Source organism: Lissotriton vulgaris, chromosome 8, assembly GCF_964263255.1.
Source record: "Lissotriton vulgaris chromosome 8, aLisVul1.2, whole genome shotgun sequence".
Taxonomy (NCBI): Eukaryota; Metazoa; Chordata; class Amphibia; order Caudata; family Salamandridae; genus Lissotriton; species Lissotriton vulgaris.
This window is the reverse complement of record NC_141696.1, coordinates 1,122,510,470-1,122,532,297: the sequence shown is the minus strand read 5'-3', so window position 1 is coordinate 1,122,532,297 and position 21,828 is coordinate 1,122,510,470. Positions and strand designations below refer to the sequence as shown.

General features: G+C 51.0%; 1 protein-coding gene across 5 annotated transcripts in view; it reads left to right on the top strand.

Moving 5' to 3' along the window:
* TRIM13 (tripartite motif containing 13) overlaps positions 1 to 21,828 on the top strand; it is a 286,751-nt gene that overhangs the window by 158,589 nt on the left and 106,334 nt on the right. The window contains exon 1 of one of the 5 annotated variants that reach the window (XM_086934952.1): positions 11,385 to 11,438. The exons of 1 other annotated variant lie outside the window; for it this stretch is intronic. Coding sequence is in view for 2 of the 4 variants with exons in the window: in XM_086934951.1 (XP_086791077.1) it covers positions 17,700 to 17,705 (6 nt within the window). In the remaining 2 variants the exon portion in view is untranslated. Of the gene's footprint in view, positions 1 to 11,384; positions 11,439 to 17,437; positions 17,706 to 17,729; positions 17,852 to 21,828 lie in introns of those variants that run through there. 3 more of the 5 variants (XM_086934951.1, XM_086934950.1, XM_086934953.1) reach the window with 3 other exon arrangements.

The following is a 21,828-nucleotide window of genomic DNA, read 5'->3' as shown; positions in this document are numbered from 1 at the left end:
CCGGGGACCGGTTTCTGGCATTTCAGCCGTCGTCGGCCCGGCTTGCTTGAATCCTGATGGTGCAATGAGCTAGGGACTCACGTCTGAATATACCCTCCCACACTTAGGGGGTCATTAGGATGGCGGACGGAAGTGCCTCCGCATACCCTGAGTATGCGGAACAGGCCTATTTTCCGTGCGCCCGTCGCGGACACTCCGTCCGCCAAATCAGGATACGAAATACGTGGCAAAATCCGTCCGCGGCGGTAGAACAAGGTCCGCCGCACCACCACACCCAACTACGCGGCGGACGTAACCGTACCAGAGACTCCGCCGTACGGACTGACGACTAGGACCGTCCTCCAAATCAAGATGGCGGAAAACACACATAAAAGCGCGGCGGATAAACAACCTGCCTGAACACGGCGGATGCTCCACAGCGACCATACCCACCACGAGCCGCACGCCGACATGGACCCTGCACTACAGGCTTACCCGATACTCTACGCGATCCAGTACGTCCTCGTCTTGGCCCACCATCGACGACGACGCAGGTAGGCACCTAAGCATTCGCTGTCTGGAGAGGAGTACCGGCCAGGGCGGTGACGTAGGGAGGGGGGAGTGACATGTCCCAAAATGCACAAATGCCTGTGTACGGCAACGCCTCCAAGGGCCGTGACCCAGGTAGGGGAGAGTGACACGTAGCACAACCAGGGCTCAAGTCGGGGTACCACGCGGGTGGACGGCGTCCCCCCACTAATTCAACAGGGAGCATGATAACTATAAACTGCAACTGAGTGGAAGCCACCCTATGTGTCGTCACTTCCTGTCGTGATTTCAGCGTCACCCCACTTCTTGTTGCAGGACTTGGGTCCTGAGCAGAACCCACCGCCCCCAAGAAAATACCAATCCACACCAGCATCACACACGCAAGAATGACTCTGACAAAGCACGACACATGAATCGCAATTTTATTTACGCAGATTCGGAGCAAAGTCACAGTCTAGGATGGAGCATGCCCATAGTGGACACCAGAGCAGGTACATCAGATGCAGTACATCACTATGAGGATAGCAACAGGGCAGCAACAGGGCAGTGTGGACACCAGAGCAGGTACATCAGAGGCAGTACATCAGTATCAGAACATCAACAGGGCAGTGTGGACACCAGAGCAGGTACATCAGATGCAGTACATCAGTATGAGGATAGCAACAGGGCAGTGTGGACACCAGAGCAGGTACATCAGATGCAGTACATCAGTATGAGGATAGCAACAGGGCAGTGTGGACACCAGAGCAGGTACATCAGAGGGCATACATCAGTATGAGGATAGCAACAGGGCAGCAACAGGGCAGTGTGGACACCAGAGCAGGTGCATCAGATGCAGTACATCAGTATCAGAACAGCAACAGGGCAGCAACAGGGCAGTGTGGACACCAGAGCAGGTACATCAGATGCAGTACATCAGTATCAGAACAGCAACAGGGCAGCAACAGGGCAGTGTGGACACCAGAGCAGGTACATCAGAGGGCATACATCAGTATGAGGATAGCAACAGGGCAGTGTGGACACCAGAGCAGGTACATCAGAGGCAGTGCATGAGAGGGGCCAAGTGCTCCAACAGTCCATTGCACTGAAAACGTCCATCAGAGGCAGTACATGAGAGGGGCTAAGGGCACCAACAGTCCATTGCACTGAAAACGTCCATCACAGGCAGCACATGAGAGGGCACAATGCAGTATCAGAACAGCAACAGGGCAGTGTGGACACCAGAGCAGGTACATCAGAGGCAGTACATCAGTATCAGAACATCAACAGGGCAGTGTGGACACCAGAGCAGGTACATCAGATGCAGTACATCAGTATCAGAACAGCAACAGGGCAGCAACAGGGCAGTGTGGACACCAGAGCAGGTACATCAGATGCAGTACATCAGTATCAGAACAGCAACAGGGCAGCAACAGGGCAGTGTGGACACCAGAGCAGGTACATCAGAGGGCATACATCAGTATGAGGATAGCAACAGGGCAGTGTGGACACCAGAGCAGGTACATCAGAGGCAGTGCATGAGAGGGGCCAAGTGCTCCAACAGTCCATTGCACTGAAAACGTCCATCAGAGGCAGTACATGAGAGGGGCTAAGGGCACCAACAGTCCATTGCACTGAAAACGTCCATCACAGGCAGCACATGAGAGGGCACAATGCAGTATCAGAACAGCAACAGGGCAGTGTGGACACCAGAGCAGGTACATCAGAGGGCATACATCAGTATGAGGATAGCAACAGGGCAGCAACAGGGCAGTGTGGACACCAGAGCAGGTACATCAGAGGCAGTACATCAGTATCAGAACAGCAACAGGGCAGCAACAGGGCAGTGTGGACACCAGAGCAGGTACATCAGATGCAGTACATCAGTATGAGGATAGCAACAGGGCAGCAACAGGGCAGTGTGGACACCAGAGCAGGTACATCAGAGGCAGTACATCAGTATCAGAACAGCAACAGGGCAGCAACAGGGCAGTGTGGACACCAGAGCAGGTACATCAGATGCAGTACATCAGTATGAGGATAGCAACAGGGCAGCAACAGGGCAGTGTGGACACCAGAGCAGGTACATCAGAGGCAGTACATGAGAGGGGCCAAGTGCTCCAACAGTCCATTGCACTGAAAACGTCCATCAGAGGCAGTACATGAGAGGGGCTAAGGGCACCAACAGTCCATTGCACTGAAAACGTCCATCACAGGCAGCACATGAGAGGGCACAATGCAGTATCAGAACAGCAACAGGGCAGTGTGGACACCAGAGCAGGTACATCAGAGGCAGTACATGAGAGGGGCCAAGTGCTCCAACAGTCCATTGCACTGAAAACGTCCATCAGAGGCAGTACATGAGAGGGGCTAAGGGCACCAACAGTCCATTGCACTGAAAACGTCCATCACAGGCAGCACATGAGAGGGCACAATGCAGTATCAGAATAGCAACAGGGCAGTGTGGACACCAGAGCAGGTACATCAGAGGCAGTACATCAGTATCAGAACATCAACAGGGCAGTGTGGACACCAGAGCAGGTACATCAGAGGCAGTACATCAGTATCAGAACATCAACAGGGCAGTGTGGACACCAGAGCAGGTACATCAGATGCAGTACATCAGTATCAGAACAGCAACAGGGCAGCAACAGGGCAGTGTGGACACCAGAGCAGGTACATCAGATGCAGTACATCAGTATCAGAACAGCAACAGGGCAGCAACAGGGCAGTGTGGACACCAGAGCAGGTACATCAGAGGGCATACATCAGTATGAGGATAGCAACAGGGCAGTGTGGACACCAGAGCAGGTACATCAGAGGCAGTGCATGAGAGGGGCCAAGTGCTCCAACAGTCCATTGCACTGAAAACGTCCATCAGAGGCAGTACATGAGAGGGGCTAAGGGCACCAACAGTCCATTGCACTGAAAACGTCCATCACAGGCAGCACATGAGAGGGCACAATGCAGTATCAGAACAGCAACAGGGCAGTGTGGACACCAGAGCAGGTACATCAGAGGGCATACATCAGTATGAGGATAGCAACAGGGCAGCAACAGGGCAGTGTGGACACCAGAGCAGGTACATCAGAGGCAGTACATCAGTATCAGAACAGCAACAGGGCAGCAACAGGGCAGTGTGGACACCAGAGCAGGTACATCAGATGCAGTACATCAGTATGAGGATAGCAACAGGGCAGCAACAGGGCAGTGTGGACACCAGAGCAGGTACATCAGAGGCAGTACATCAGTATCAGAACAGCAACAGGGCAGCAACAGGGCAGTGTGGACACCAGAGCAGGTACATCAGATGCAGTACATCAGTATGAGGATAGCAACAGGGCAGCAACAGGGCAGTGTGGACACCAGAGCAGGTACATCAGAGGCAGTACATGAGAGGGGCCAAGTGCTCCAACAGTCCATTGCACTGAAAACGTCCATCAGAGGCAGTACATGAGAGGGGCTAAGGGCACCAACAGTCCATTGCACTGAAAACGTCCATCACAGGCAGCACATGAGAGGGCACAATGCAGTATCAGAACAGCAACAGGGCAGTGTGGACACCAGAGCAGGTACATCAGAGGCAGTACATGAGAGGGGCCAAGTGCTCCAACAGTCCATTGCACTGAAAACGTCCATCAGAGGCAGTACATGAGAGGGGCTAAGGGCACCAACAGTCCATTGCACTGAAAACGTCCATCACAGGCAGCACATGAGAGGGCACAATGCAGTATCAGAATAGCAACAGGGCAGTGTGGACACCAGAGCAGGTACATCAGAGGCAGTACATCAGTATCAGAACATCAACAGGGCAGTGTGGACACCAGAGCAGGTACATCAGAGGCAGTACATCAGTATCAGAACATCAACAGGGCAGTGTGGACACCAGAGCAGGTACATCAGATGCAGTACATCAGTATGAGGATAGCAACAGGGCAGTGTGGACACCAGAGCAGGTACATCAGATGCAGTACATCAGTATGAGGATAGCAACAGGGCAGCAACAGGGCAGTGTGGACACCAGAGCAGGTACATCAGAGGCAGTACATCAGTATGAGGATAGCAACAGGGCAGTGTGGACACCAGAGCAGGTACATCAGAGGCAGTACATCAGTATGAGGATAGCAACAGGGCAGTGTGGACACATGAGCAGGTACATCAGAGGGCACAGTACAGCAACTTACAGCACACTATCAGGTGGATTGCGTGAAGTACCCGCATCGGACACACTGGCAGCACCAGAAACCGGAGTGTGACACACAGCCACAGATGTAGTGACTGACACGTGAGCCACAGACCCAGATACACTGCCAGCACCTGATACAGGAGTGTGACACACCGACACAGCCCGAGTTACTGACACATGGCCCATAGACCCAGATACACTCCCAGCACCTGATACAGGAGTGTGACACACCGACACAGCCCGAGTTACTGACACATGGCCTATAGACCCAGATACACTCCCAGCACCTGATACAGGAGTGTGACACACCGACACAGCCCGAGTTACTGACACATGGCCCATAGACCCAGATACACTGCCAGCACCTGATACAGGATATGTCTCGACGGATACCCTGCCACTAACAGACACATGCGAGTCAACTGCACCAGCGCCACTGTGACCACTGAAATGATGAGCCACAGGGCTGTATGGTCCAGAAGGCAGGGTGGCTCTGGGAGCGGGGGATAGTTGCAATTGGCCGATATCGGATTGGGCATGTGTCAATGCTGTGTGTCTACGCTTCTTTTGGACATGTGCCTGCACCCTGGACAGGACAGGACTCACAAGTCGACCGGACTGAGAAGCAATTTCACCCACCATGGGAGGTGCATGTGCTGGGGGGGGAATGGTCTCTGGGGACGTGCTGGAGCCTGCTTGTCGTTTGCTGTGTGGCTGCCTTGTGGCCTCTGCAACATGTGTCATGGGGGATGCCACGACAGGGTCCACCTGCATCCGTCCCTGACGGGCCATGATGGGAGTGGATGTAAGGGGTGACTCCACTGCTGAGTCTTCTGTATTCCGTTTGCCAGAAAACAGCTGTCTCAGAGCAACTATGGGTGATGTATGCCTGTCCCTGACAGCGCCACTATTCATGGGCGAGTCCTTGGGCCTTGGATGTTCCATTTCCGTAGGAGTACTGTACTCTGCGGACTTGCCCTGTTCCCTGGATGGTGCCCTCTTCCAGGCAGCAGACTTGTCGTCTGTGGTGTACATATCAGCTGGACACCCCTTCTGCCCGTGTGTGTCCCTGCCCCTGGGACTGTCCGTGCTCCTCTTAGGTGCGTTTGTCTTGTGACTATTCTTGTCCCTGCCCTTGGGAGTGGCTCCTTCCTTCGTAGTCTCCCTGGCCTTGGGAGTGCCTACATCCTTCCTGCTTTCCCTGGCCTTGGGAGTGCCTACATCCTTCCTGCTTTCCCTGCCCTTGGGAGTGCCTACATCCTTCCTGCTTTCCCTGGCCTTGGGAGTGCCTACATCCTTCCTGCTTTCCCTGCCCTTGGGAGTGCCTACATCCTTCCTGCTGTCCCTGGCCTTGGGAGTGCCTACATCCTTCCTGCTTTCCCTGCCCTTGGGAGTGGCACCTTCCTTCGTAGTCTCCCTGCCCTTGGGAGTGCCTACATCCTTCCTGCTGTCCCTGGCCTTGGGAGTGCCTACATCCTTCCTGCTTTCCCTGCCCTTGGGAGTGCCTACATCCTTCCTGCTTTCCCTGCCCTTGGGAGTGGCACCTTCCTTCCTAGTGTCCCTGGCACTGGGAGTATGCGAGCCCTCAAGAGATGTATTCGTCTTCTCACTGTCCTCGTACAGGGTAGTGTCAATGGAAGCGGGAGTGAGTCTTGGCCTGGTAGTACCTTGTGTGTGGGATGGCTGTGCAGCATGTGTAGCCATTACACCCAACCCTTCTTTTGCCTCACGTGTGTGTACTCCACTATATCTGACGTTGTCCTTGTGAACAGAGTTACCTGACCTAGGGGATGGGGTCTGAGGCCTACGTGCCTTGACGTGCTGGCTGACGCTGCTTCTAGTGCAATAACCTGTATTAGAGTCCAGATCAGAAAATTCACTCCCCCCTGACACATCCAGAGTTGTAGATGGTGGAACAGAAGTACCACCCAGTCCATGCGACTGTGCAATGGCAGACGACACACTGTTAGACAATGACTGCAGTGTCCTGTGTACACCAGCCAGATCACCATGCATACCTTCCATGAATGCCACCACCTGCCCCAACTTCCTATCGTGGTCTTGGAATGCATTAATCATATTGGTCTGGCCCACACACAGCTGTCGCAGCAGATCAACAGCCTCTGCACAAAGAGAATTTTGGGTCACCGAGGCTGGGGCAGCGGTGCCGACACCGAACGCCACTCTGCTCCCCCTACTCCTGCGTGCACGTACAGTACATGGTGCAGTTGCCGGCAGGGTGGGCCCTGTGTGCTGTGTCCCGACCGAAGGTGTTGGTTGCCCACTCCCAGTCTGTGACAACAGTGCTGACTCACCAACACTGTCGGAAGATGATGACGATGTTGTCTCCACATGCAAGTCCTCCGGGACGGTCCTGTCCCCCTCTCCGCCGCTGGCCCCTTCGGTGTCAGTCTGCGTGTGCGCGACGTCTGATCCGGATGCATTGCCTTCTGTAATCTCCGCCGTATGTGGCTGAGTGCCCTCTGCCAAAGCTGAAAAGCACAGGAAATGGGTGTAAGTAATGGGCACACACACGTACAGTACTGCTGCGGAATCCCTAAAGCCACTGATGACACTGTCCATCGATCCCCCAACCTGCACACAGCCCACCCCAAGCAGTCATCCTCACAGGAATTCAGTGGCGTTGGCCGTAATACATGTACAGCATGCACACTGGGCATGAGGAACTACATCAGCACACAAGTGTTGCCAAGGGGTGACGGAGCACTACAGCATGTGCATGACAACTGAACAGCTTAGCAGGTGGCGTCTCAACATTCCGCATGTGCAAGTGCAAAGTTAACTGTGGCAATGTCACCAACATGCCATTGGAAATAGACTCACGATAGACGGAAGACCCTAATGTGTGTGGGCAACCATACATGCATTGCACTCACAAGCAACATACACTGACAGTAAGCTTACCGCCACGTTGCTGTTCATCCACACGCAACCGCTCGGACAGGTCAGGATGCGTCACAGCTATGATACGGTGCATGAGAGGGGTCATTGAGCGTCGGGCCAGACGTGCCGTCCGTGGAATCAGCCCTAGTGTCACTTCCGCTACATTCTTGCTCAGTCTGGAAATGTCGTCCCAGCGTTTGTGGCAGTGTGTATGTCGTCTATTGGACACCCCCGCTGCTCGTACTTCACGTGCAATGCTCCTCCACACGTCCTTGCGAAGGTGCAGCTTTACCTACCATGATGGGAGACAAAAGGGTGGAAGTCAGTGGACAGTTGGCCAGTCACACAGATAGGAGCAACACATTACTCTCAGCAGCCATGCACATATCGATTCTTTAGTTGGTCACACATCACACCGCCAAGTTTCCAGAGCCCAGGTGCCATATGACACCTCATGCACTACAACTTATCCCCCACTGCACTTACCGCCTGTCCGGGTGCGCCATACAGGCGTCCGTAGTTGCGGAGCACAGCGTCCACGAGGACATCCAGCTCCGCGGCGGTGAAGGGACGAGACCGGACCTCTTTGACTCTCGACATGGCAAGGTCACGGAGTATGGCACTAGAGCGGCAGTCGGTGGTCAGCTCCGCAGCAGCAGGTGGAGGTGATGGTCACAGGCAGCAGTCGGTGGTCAGCTCCGCAGCAGCAGGTGGAGGTGATGGTCACAGGCAGCAGTCGGTGGTCAGCTCCGCAGCAGCAGGTGGAGGTGATGGTCACAGGCAGCAGTCGGTGGTCATCGTAGAAAGTTTGCTTTTGCACATCACACATATATAGGGCCCAGTGGCCATGTCAGTGGCATACGGCGCCAGCCATTGGTCCGCTGTGAGAGCGTGTTTGGAATTGGGCCAATGATTGGCCCTGGTGTTGCGGTGAACACCATACGGTACTTGCAATTGGCCAACCGTGGCCCATGTCCACACCTCCCATTGGCTGCACTTGCACAGACCGTCACGCTCACACACCGGCAACTGCACGTGCTAGAGACCGGGACGGAAGCATCATTTGCAACAAAGTTGTAAGAGTGGCGCCACCATGGCGGGGCACGTATTCGGCGGGGGAGGTGGAGGCCAATACAGCCATAAGCTGATGTCCATGCACATGCCAGTTCATGACCCCCTTACAGTGACATTGCATCAGGCAGCCTACACCGGCCGGCCCAGCTCTACCCACTACCGCCGTGCCAGACCTAGCCCTTGACCGCCGTTGCGGCCGTGCCAACTACCGCCGCTTCAGGCCCCCTCCACTACCGCCGTGCCAGACCTAGGCCCATGACCGCCGTGCCAGGGCCGCCAGGGCACGGCGGTAGTGGAGGGGGCCTGAAGCGGCGGTAGTTGGCACGGCCGCAACGGCGGTCAAGGGCTAGGTCTGGCACGGCGGTAGTGGAGGGGGCCTGAAGCGGCGGTAGTTGGCACGGCCGCAACGGCGGTCAAGGGCTAGGTCTGGCACGGCGGTAGTGGAGGGGGCCTGAAGCGGCGGTAGTTGGCACGGCCGCAACGGCGGTCAAGGGCTAGGTCTGGCACGGCGGTAGTGGAGGGGGCCTGAAGCGGCGGTAGTTGGCACGGCCGCAACGGCGGTCAAGGGCTAGGTCTGGCACGGCGGTAGTGGGTAGAGCTGGGCCGGCCGGTGTAGGCTGCCTGATGCAATGTCACTGTAAGGGGGTCATGAACTGGCATGTGCATGGACATCAGCTTATGGCTGTATTGGCCTCCACCTCCCCCGCCGAATACGTGCCCCGCCATGGTGGCGCCACTCTTACAACTTTGTTGCAAATGATGCATCCGTCCCGGTCTCTAGCACGTGCAGACAATTGGAATGTTGAACGCGGGCCGCGTATGGCCAGACGTCAACAGCGGAAGCAGTGCACCGCCATGGCGGCGTCAATGAGTGCATGTCAGCTGACGATGCACGATGCACTATGTTTAATTGTCTGCAGCTGCATGATGAGGGTTGTGTGCGTGATTGCGTGACTCCACACTTCATGCTCTATCCCATGGTTTCCATACCATGCCCATCGGTGTGCCACTAATGACCGTCACTTTTGGGTCATGTCACATGCCTTGTTGGCAGTGATGTTGAGGTGCAACAGAGTGCATTGGACATGTTGCAACACATCATGTAGCTGGTGGGTGCACATTGCTACGTCAATCCATGTTGTTGTGACAATCAGAGGTGTCACACATAAGCAAATCGTACACTGCCTATTACATGTTGGATAGAGTGCGGTGACATGTGAGTGAGTTGCACAGACATGCGTTGTATGTGAATTGACTTCCATTCCATTTACTCCCACACAGGAGGGCTCAAAATGTCCATCGCCCATATACTGTGCTGGAGGACATGGTGGACGAGGAGGTGGTCCGGAAATTCAGGCTTGATCGACGTCGATTGCTGGAGCTTGTGAACAAGTTGTCTCCTCACCTGCAGCCGCGGAGAACTTATCCAGGCTCAATTTCACCCACCCAAAAGGTGATGGCGGCACTCCATTTTTTTGCAACAGGCACATTCCAGTACACTATAGGACATGCCGGGGGAATGTCACAGGCCATGTTCAGCACGGTACTCAAGGATGTACTGACAGCCATGATGCTGTACAAGCATGAGTACATACATTTTCCACAGGCGGCAGAGTTGGCAGCGGTCAAGGCAGACTTTTATGCACTGGGTGGCATTCCACACGTTGTGGGTTCAATTGATGGCACGCATATTGCGATCATCCCGCCACGGGCACGTGAGCAGATGTTTCGGAATCGGAAGCACTTCCACTCCCTTAACGTGCAGGTGGTGTGCCAGGCCGACAACATTATCTCACATGTGTGTGCAAGATTTCCTGGCTCTGCACATGACGCCCACATCATGCGGAGCAGCATAGTCCCATGACTGATGGCAAATCTGCGTCCGGCACAAGCCTGGCTTGTTGGTGAGTATGCTGTGGTGACTGGAGTGATATCTGGGTGGCTTGGTGTGGCCACATGTTCAGGTACTGATGTCTCTCTCTAATTCCCACATACACAGGCGACTCGGCTTACCCAAACAGGCCTTGGCTTTTGAGTCCAATTCACAATCCCACCACAGCAGGAGAAATGCGATACAACGATGCCCATGGTAGGACACGTCGAGTGGTGGAACGAACATTTGGCCTGCTTAAGTCTAGGTTTCGGTGCCTAGATAAGACTGGAGGGGCCCTGCCTTACGCACCTGGCAAAGTATGCAAGATTGTGATGGCCTGCTGCATGCTCCACAACCTGGCTGTGCGAAATAACATTGCACTGATCTTGGACCCAGATGAACAGCAAGTTCCTCGCCCTCCCGACCCACCCATGTCGACTGATGAGGATAGTGGTGAGGAGGAAGGTGTGGACCAGAGGCGCCAGCTCATAGCACGCTACTTCCCTTGACTGTGAGTGTGCCCCTCTTGTGCTGCTTGTGTATGCCCTGTGTAGGTTTGCTGCTCTGGTGTCATTGTGTTGGGGATCATCTATGTGTTTTGTTATGTGATGTATGCATGTGTGTGTGTGTCTTCATTTATGAGTACATGCACTTCTCCATGATGTGTGTAGTGTCAGCCATTCGTGTAGTGATGTGTGTGGTTTGTTGTAAGTTGCACTGCAGTGAGTTGGGATGAGTGTGATGCTGTTTACTAACGTCTGTTTGCGGGTTCTATGTTTCCCTAGGTCACTCCGTTGCGGCATTATTCTGTACCTGTTGGATCCCTGAACCTGGTTACGTCTGTTTCTGATGCAATCATGTGAATAAACATGGAGGCAACACATCATTGAGTGAGTAAGTGGTATTTATTTACAGATTGTGCATAGGTGTAGGTGCATATTTACAAAGGAGTGAAGGGGTGGGGGAGTGAGAGTCCAAGGTAATGGTAGATGAGATGGGCGTGCAGACACCACATAGGGTGGTGTGTGCCTAGTGCAGCAGGCCTGTGGCAGGTGGGTCCGGATACTTTCCAGGTTGGATCGGAGGCTCAGGTACTCCAATGAGTCACTGTCGGCTCCTCTTGGAGCGTGTGCCATGTGCTCCAACACTGCTCTCTGCCACTTCCTGCCTCGGACGGCCCCTCCGTCTTTGTGCCGGCACGGGGTCAGCTAGGGGCGCAGGCTGATTCGGTAACACATCCGCCGCCAGGGGCGCAGTCGGCGGTGGCGGTGTTGTGGCCGGTGCCGGTGTTTGAGGGGGGGGGGGGTGGTGTTGGCGGATGCCCTGGCGCTGAAAGTGTCGACCAGTTGGCCAAGCCGCCTCTCGATGGCCCCCAACATGGCGGTGTTGTCCACAAAGTCCTGGTGGGCCCGGTCTGCATGTTCCTGGCTACGTGCATAGCCCGCCTCCACCCGGACTAGTGCTTCATGGCACTGTTGCACAGCAATCAGTGTTGTGTCCTCAGCCCTTCTTTCCGCCCTGCTCCTGCCTGCAGGATCTGCCCTTGCAGTGGTGGGTTGCCTGACTGTCTCCCTGCGTGGCTGGGATGGCGCTGGCCCAGCGTTGGCGTCGGGGTTGGGCAGGGCGGCAGGGGCAGAAGTGGTGGTAGTAGTGGTGGTGGTGGAGGTGGTGCTGGAGGCAGCTGTGCAGGTCCGAGTCGCCGGTGTTGTTATGATGCCAGTGCCCGTAGTCGTTGTAGTTGCAGGTGTGACCTGCGTGGCAGAGGTCCCTGGCTGGCTGCTCGATCCGGCACCATCCTCTGCCCCGGAGTTGGCTGCACAATCGTCCCATGAGTGCTCGGAGTTTGGGGATGCTGGAGGCCTGGTGTCAATGGCGGCAGTCAGATTAGGATCCCCTGCAAAAGAATAATGTGATGATGAGTAATGTTGCCTATACGTGTACATGTATTTATGGTTGAAAATCAGTCGGCATTGGCACACACCACCACCTCCCTCTCTATGGACATGGGGGCCTGTTGGAAGTAGGACTAGTGAACCCTCACACACCCCACCCACCACCACCACCCTCTCTATGGACATGGGGGCCTGTTGGAAGTAGGACTAGTGACCCCTCACACACCCCACCCACCACCACCACCCTCTCTATGGACATGGGGGCCTGTAGGAGTGCTTTAGAGGTTGGTGAGTATGTGGACTGCATGCAAGGCTGGGGTATGTGGGATGTGTCTTCAGAGTTGTGTGGCCCACACCGTGTTGTTGTGTTTGTGGTGGTTGGTTGGTACTTACCAGCCTCTTCTCCATCAGGAAGTCCATCGAGGGTGTCAGGGTGCAGGATGGTCAGCACCCTCTCCTCCCACTCGGTGTATGGTAGGGGCTCCGGGGGGGTTCCACCGCCGGTATGGTTGGCCCGGAGGAAGTTCTTGGCTCTTATAGACTTCACCCGGGTCTTCAGGTCGTGCCACCGCCTCTGGATGTCTGCCTTGGTTCGCGGAACGCTCCCGGAGGCATTGACCCTGGTCACGATGCGGTCCCACAGGCTGTTCTTCCGAGCTATGCTCGTCTGCTGCACGAGGGACCCGAAGATGTGGGGTTCCACACGAAGGATCTCTTCCACCATTACCTTGAGCTCGGTGTCGGAGAATTTAGGATTTTTTTTGGGTGCCATGGTGCTCGGGGGGTGTGTTTGTGTGGAGTGCGGAGGTGCTGGTGTGTGCTGTTTGGGTGTGGTGTGGTGGGTGTTTGTGTGCAGGGTGTCTTTGGGTGTGGTGTGGTGGGTGTTTGTGTGCAGGGTGTGTTTGGGTGTGGGTTATGTGTCTGAATCAAATAGTTTGCTGTTTGTCAAGACAAGTATTGTCTCCTGCTGTCAGCTATGCTGGGATGCAGAGGATTTCGGGAGTGGGTGGGAGTCAATTTATAGTCTGTGTGTTGGCCCTGTGTGAATGTTGATTGGCAGTCAGGTGATAGGCGGGTGTGTTGTCAGGTGTGGTCTATGCAGTTCTTGGGGGTGGGTAATTGTGTCTTGTGTTTGGTTTAGTTGTGTCAGGTGGGTTGTCGTCCATTTTGCTGTGTTTGGTGATGGATTCTGTCGGTATGTATGCCATTTGAATGACTGTAGGGATGTTGGACTTCCGCTGTGGTGCCCCGTTTCTCATTGCATTGCTACCGCCGCGGACGTGGATCGCGGTGACTACCGGGGTACTTGCGGAGTTATCCTAATTGCGGACACGGAAAGTACGCAGGTATCGCGGGGGAGGTTGTTGTTCTCCTGGTCATGTGCGTACGCGGCGGTCGGTGTTTTGTGGGTTCCGTCCGCATGCCGCGGAATCAGGTGTACTTCGACCGCCGCGGACGGGGATTGTTGTGCTCCGTCCGCCGCGGTCGGCGTTTCGGTCACATTTGATCCTAATCGCTAATGCGGTTTTTCCGCGGCCAGGTCCGGAGTATCTTGACACCTTCCACGGCGGACGGAGCACGTTTCCGTCCGCCATCCTGATCGGCCCCAAAGTGTGGATAAAATCAATTTTGGAAAAGGTGATGGACAGAGTTTCTGAATGATGCAGAATACTCCTACCCAGTCAAGAGATCAGGGCTTGATCCATCACCGTTTTTTTAGCTCACTGCACCATCCCAGCTCAGAACCTGGCTATACGCAAATTAGTCTGTTCCTGTCCCAGTGCATGATGGGAACAGGGCAAACCAAACTACCAAGCCAATTCTTATACCGGGAAGGAGACAAGCTACCGGGGACTGGTTTCTGGCATTTCAGCCTTCATCGGCCCGGCTTGCTTGAATCCTGATGGTGCAATGGTGGATCAAGCCCTGATCTCTTGACTGGGTAGGAGTATTCTGCATCATTCAGAAACTCTGTCCATCACCTTTTCCAAAATTGATTTTATCCACACTAAGTGTGGGAGGGCATACTCAGACGTGAGTCCCTAGCTCATTGCACCATCAGGATTCAAGCAAGCCGGGCCATGGGGTAAACGTCTGATGTAGCGCGAGCGATTCTCCTTGCGCATGCGTCGTTCTCGTTAACAAAATACATAGCGGGCATAGCATAGTTTTGTATTCCAGTACCTAACAAGTCAAACCTGATCACTATGCGCATCGCTACAGTGATGTAATTGTGAGCATAGTTTTGTGTTCCACAAGTCAAACGTGGTCGCTATACGCATCGCTACAGTGACGTAATTGTGAGAACATGTATATATCCCCAAGATCAGAATAGACCCAAAGGGTGAGGAGCCTGTCAGTAATGTAATGTAGGGAAATCAATAAATTAATAAATTGAGTCACCAGAGGTTCTTGACCAATTCTTCTGTAGGGGGTATTTTTTAGTTAGTTGGACAGTTGACCCCAAGGGACGTCATCGTTCAGACCCTGGATGTGTGTGCCAAGACGGAACAACCATCTCTGTTCCTTGGAATAGACCTAATTCCGATGGCATGTGTTCGATTACAGTCCATTTTAAATCGTTCACACAGTGTTGACAGGCTCCTCACCCTTTGGGTCTATTGTGATCTTGGGGATATATACATGTTCTCACAATTACGTCACTGTAGCAATGCGCATAGCGACCACTTTTGACTTGTGGAACACAAAACTATGTTCACAATTATATCACTGTAGCGATGCGCATAGCGATCACGTTTGACTTGTGGAGTACTGGAACACAAAACTATGCTATGCCCGCTATGTATTTTGTTAACGAGAACGACGCATGCGCAAGGAGAATCGATCGCGCTACATCAGACGTTTTCCCCATGGCGCATGCGCACTACAATGAACAATCACGCATGCGCTCTTAAGAGGAACACTACCTAACTTGCGCTGAGCTGCTACACCGGGAGCAAACAAATTGCTGTTTCGACCGGATATACCTTATAAGGTGTGACAATTATCCACAAACAAGACGAATTATCCTTATTTGGGCATAAAAGCACATCCGACAAGTATCCAACGATAAGCAAAACCAATTAGGGAATCTGAGTATAAATACTGCACGGCATGCATCCACAGTCACTACCAGCGGAGCAGCGTGTGGGGTAGTACGGAGGAAAACTGGTCCCGAGTCTGTGTGTATAGGGTACAAAAACACAACATTTCCTCCTAAAAAAGTGAGTACAACGTACTAAAACCGATTCTTTATCCATCTAGATTGCAAAAATAGCAATCAACCCCAGACGTTCTTGAGTGCTCATGAAGCAAGCCAGCTTTTAACAATGAGTATGACCAAAGTGTTTTAAACTACTTTATGTGTGTTATCTATGTTGTATGTTTTGTCTGTCACTTTCCTTATAGGGCTATTGCGCCAATGGTGTTCCATGTGACTGCACCTGTATGAGCCACCCTAATTAGGGTAACCATATCAATTTTTTCTTTTTTCAGGTCATGCAAATGCATGTGTCCTGAGCCAAAAACCGCTGTAGGCACATTATAGCCTATAATCTTTTATTAAAACACTATAAATAGTCCTTCACTTTTTGTTATTTACAATAAAGTAATAGAGATACGTGAGTAAGGTGGGGAAGTTGTGCCCCCGTCCTGAAGAAGGAGCATTTGCTCCGAAACATGTCGACGCACACCTGAGGTACTGTCCATAGTCACGACAGAGAACTACCTCGCACTGCACTTCTTTTAACAGTACCAACCCGGGGTTGTGAATAAAGTTTTTTCCTATACACCCACGAGCCAGGTACTTTTTAATCCCTCACTATATCCCACCACTCACATTAATACCCCTACCACGTACACCACATGCACCACACATAGTCCACACTATCAGTGCTCCCGCGTAGTCGTAGGTCGTAGCACGCCACATCCCGTTAGAGGGGTGCGAAGACCCCTATGATGAAGCATGACACCAAGGGGCCTTTTGGTGAGTGAGGGGTATTTTACAAAACACTGAGTGCCCCCATACCCCTGTGGTTGACACTTTCCCCATTCACTGCGAGTAGGATTCCCTTTGTTTATGTAACTGTGCCTGTGGAGTAAGAATCCTACTTCTATACTCTACCTCCCTCTCCTGATGTTTTTTTGACCCTTGAAATTGCGCCCGCAATTTGAGAGTGCCTCTTGGTGACTCACAAATTGCGGAGCAATTCCTGTTCATTCCTATGGGCCAGAGGCCCATAGGAATGAATGGGAAGGTATTCCTTAATTGCGAATCGCAATTTGCGATTCACAATTAAGGAACATTAAGGAATTGCAAAAAATATTGCGATTCCTACCTACATGTCATCTTTCGATTCCTTAATAGCGATTCCCTAAAAATCGCTATTAAGGAATCGCAAACATGCATTTACCTACATCTGACCCTAAATCTCCTCGTGCAGATCACAATGAATGTGTCAGTCTGTAACGCAACTGGTGCTCAGGCAAAGCGCTCTGATACCTTCGGGTCGAGTTCGCGCTACGTAAACCTAAAATAAAAACCTATGTGGCAAATCCATAATTATTTGAAAAACGCCGCGGCCGTATAATTCCAGTGGCCCCGATTTCTATTTCAACATCATCCCGCACTACTCACTGTTTGGTTACCATACACCCATCCCCGCCCCCTCTGATGAATGTTTGTATAGGACTAGACTATTATACATATCAGAAGTACGCTGAATCATCGCAAATTGAATGCTTCATCTCTCAGACGTATTACATACACAACGCAATTTATTTTGTTTTGTTCTTCATTGCAGCAATCTTTTAAAATGCTTTCGTAACTATTCAAAACTGAAAACTTACGGGTTGGCTTTGCAAACGCTTATTCTTTATGCGCCGCTAAACACAATTAACACTATTTGAAAAGAAAACGCATGCTTTCTGGTTCTGCAGTGTCAGACTATCACTTCCTGCAGAGTGCAATGTGCATGCAGTTCTCGTGAATGTCGTTTGGCACAGGCTGTGGTGCAGCCCTGGGAGGGGCATCCGCAGCTGTGGGAGACGTAGCAGGGGTGGAGCGGCGCTTGCCAGTTTTCCATATCGATTTATTTTTTTGCAGGATTGCTTGCGTTGCCCGCGGATCGAGAGCTGGATTCCCTAAGGAGTACAACAACGTCTACCTCCGCCATGTCAGCCCCGGAATGATCCCCTCCCACAACCCTCGGTCCTACTCTGAGGAGAGTCAGAAGAGGGGCGGCGCCGGGGATCTCCTCTCCGAATGACGGTAAGAGCCGAGCAACACCGAATTATCCCGGCCGCCGTGCTCCGAGGGCTGCCCCTTAGCCGCTGACTGACTGCGCCGCCTGGCATCACACGCGGATAGGCCTGAGGAAGTTCCTGAAAGCATGCTCAACAAAACCGGAGATTGGGGTGGGTTTTGCAGTCTCACGTGAGCTCCCAGCCGCGGATATGCTAATTAACGCAAGAAAGAGGAAACATTGAAAATCATTACAATCATCATCGCGCTGTTTGTGAACTCGGACTTACCTTGTTTTTAATTGCACGGTTTGCACCGAAGAACAAAGAAAAAGAAAGGATACACGATTTGCCTAATTGTAGAATTCGGAATTGGTCTTCTTCTTAATTGGGTGCACTGGTTTTCCGGGTAACCAGTGCTCCTCCCCTTCCAGTCGATTATAATTGGATTTTTGTGACACATATCTGGGGATGTTGTATAAAACGTCAGTGTATGCATATGTTGTATGCATTAGAAGAACGCGCATTGTCTTGTAGTGTTAAACTTTTTGGTCTGAGTGTAACGTCGCCAACGGACAGACATCAGGCTACGGCAAATTCACTTTTTCAGTGTAACGAGGCAATGGCCTTCGTGCACTCAGTGTCTGCCCTGTGTGTTGTCATTTGTGAACTTTGGCTATTTGTCTCTGTATGCTTCTACTGTGAGAACGCTGGCCCGATTGTTTTAGTTCACCGAGGTGCCCCTCTTGTGTATATTTATGTATTGTAATTGCATGTGGCTTACTACCCCTGACGTGGCGTCGAAGCGCTTTTTCGGCGAGTAGCACGCTACTCCGGGACCCATAGCAGATTAGTATTGATTTAGTATAGTGAAACATACAAGTACGTTTTAAGTGGTGGATAGGTTAGTCAGTTATTTGGATTCAGAAGGATAGCAGAAGGATACAAGAGAAAAAAAGTTTGTATATACATAGTGCTTGTTACCCCTGGTGGGGTGTTGAAGCACGCTACTCCAGAAACCCATTAAGGATTAGTGGTGAATTAGTGTTGTGAAATATGAAAGTAATTTGCTTTTGGATATTAGTCAGTTATTTGGAGTGAGAAGGAGAGCGGAGGGGAAGAAAGGTTTGCATTCATATAGCAACTGTTACCCCTGATGGGTGTTGAAGCGCTTTTTTGGCGAGTAGCACGCTACTCCGGAACCCACAAAGGATTAGTGTTGGAAAAGGAGTATAGTGAAATATGAAGTAATTTGAGTGGTAGATATGTTATTCAAATCAAAATATCTTTATTTCGATTTTGGAAGCAATCAAAAAAGTACAGAATAAAAAACATTATTTACAATATTAAAAACAGGTACTTACAGTACAAGAATTCATCATTTTCAAGGTGTTCATCAATTTCAAGGGATTCAAGGTCCAATAATGGAATTTAAATATAAGGTGCGTTTTAAATGTCCATGCTTTTTCTAATGCACATCACATTTTTTAAATACAAAGTTGTTGTTGCTACATCTAAATGATTATCAAGGCATTGAATATTAAGCATTGCCACTCGGCACTGACGATATCCTAATTCTCTTAAAAATAGCAATAAAACATTTTTCCTCATTGCTTCATAAAATTTGCAGAATAGGAAAACATGGATAGTACTCCTGAGGTGAAACATTTTTCGCAGGGACAAAGGGGTAGATCATGCATCCAATTGTTAGTCGTAGGAAAACTAACCAGTCTGTGGAAAATACCAAATCTAAAACGTGACAGTAAAAAACGCTCATATTTATTAGACGCATGTATTAGATAGGGCTGAATTTTAAAATTCGTTTAAACCATTGGATGCTGTAGGACAGAAGGTTTTAGGACCTCCGTTGCAATTCTATGAGAATCCAAAAGAGCTAGACCCTCGCTTTTCAAATCTTTCCGCGAGATAGCTGAAATATTGGTAGGGTTCAAGAAATAATCTTCTCTCCCCATATCCTTTAAAAAATTACGAACGTAATTTACCCATGGTATCTTTATGGCTCCCTCTAATTTTAAAATGTCGGACAGAACATCTCTATTTAAGTGCGCTGCTTCTTGTGTCCAGAGTCTGTGTCATAATAGCACAGGCTCTAGTTTAATTAGGTCAGTTATATAAGGAAGACCCAGTTCTGCGTGGCAATTATAATTAGAGGAGCTTTTGGGAAGTGCCAAGATATATTTTAAAAATGAATTTTCAGCCATCTGGATGGGTGCAGGATTTGCAAAACCCCAAACCCCACTACTGTAGGTAGCGCCAGCCACACACTTAGCTTTGTAGATTTTAATTAATTCCACAGGTGGTCTGGTCCCTAGTTTATTTGAAAAGATTTTAAGAGCAGCAGTCGACCGTAGCAACTCAAGTTTTTTTATGGACACAGCTTGGGTCCACATCTCATTTTGGGCAAAGAGTATCCCAAGATAAGAAAAGTGTTTGGCAAATTCAAGCTTCTGCCCTTCAATAAAAATGGACCTCTTTGGTTTGTTATGCCTGCCACAACACATAGTGAAAGTCTTTGATGTGTTGACTTTCAGGCCCAGCTCCTTCATAAAGCGGGAAAAACTATCAACCACTCGCTGTAGGCCCACTTGAGTACGTGGCATAAGTAAAGCATCGTCAGCGTACAAAAGTGCTGGTATTGGGCGGCCACCTACGTATGGTGGATCCAAGCTATCTTTGCACAGAACTTCTTCCAATCCATTTATGTACAGGTTAAAAAGGAAAGGGGCCAGGACACAGCCCTGCCTGACCCCACTTCTGATTGGAATTTTATCAGTGCGCTCTCCCTTTAGGCCAAAGCGAACATGGGCTGAAGCGATGCTATAAAAACGTTTAAGATAATAAATAATATTAAGTTCAACCCAGAGCTGTTCCAATATTAACCACAGCTATGAATGGATCACACAATCAAAAGCGGCCGAGAGATCAAAGAAGGCCAAAAACAGGTTGCCCTGTTTTGCCCTTGTGTATTTCCCAACCAACATTAGGAGATTCAATCCCTGTTCTACTGTCCCCAAGCCGGAACGAAAGCCATACTGAAAATCAGACAAAACAGAGTTTTCCTCTGCCCAATCCAAAAGCCGGTCCAAAATTATTCTACCAGCTATTTTTGTAAAGGAGTCCAGAAGGGAAATAGGCCTGTAACAGGCAGGATCATGCCTGTTCCCCTTCTTGTAGATCGGTACTATTACAGACTCCACTCAGGTGGGCAGGAAATCAGTGACACAGCTGGCATTAAGCACCTGGACCAGAAGGGGCGCCCAGAGAGGAGAAGTGGTCTTAAATATATTGTGGTAAATTTAAATTACCTATGCGGAATTTATGCGGTAAAGTTCAATAAGAATAACTCAGTCAAAAATAAGAGACAGAATCCGTGGTATTTGAGGTTTTAAAAGGGGTTTTATTCCTTAAAAAGGAATTGGTTATTGGTTCGAACCAGGTATCATGTTCAAGGGAATGGATATGGACATGTACAATGATTTATTAACAGAACATCATATATATAGTCAATGCATTTACAGTAGAGAGTGATGCAGAAGGCGTAACAGCTGAGAGAAATGAGATAAGAACATGTGTACGTAACAGAAGGCGTGCATGAGGGCGTGCTAGACAACGTCACTTGAAACGTAACACAGGTGGGTGGATCCCTAGAAGAATCCTGCAGTGTCAGCAGAAATACATGGCAGAGATGCGCGCGCAGCAGCATGACGTGTAATTGACGTGTAACTGGAGGGTGAAGGGGACTTGACATTTAGCCCTACATGAGGAGACAGAAGTCTGGGGTGTCAGAACAACCTAAACCCAAATCATATCTATATCTTGTGTTTAAGGAACTGTATTATCTAGAAGGAAAGGTCTCTCGGGCAGAGGCTATTCTATACTGACTGCTAGTGCGTGCATGTGCGACTACGTGTCTATGTGTAAAGCAAGGGGGCCATGGGCCTACCATGGTAACAGGAGCTATGAATTACTTGCATGGAGACAGTGAGGCCGGGCCCTTTGCTCTGCAGCTGGGAAGGATGTTTACCTAAACTACTAGACAGGAATGTATTTTCGAGGAGCGGAGCAGATAACTTGAAGGTTGAATGCAGCCTTGGCAAGCAAGGCAGGCCGAGCCAGGCACCGCTCGCCGC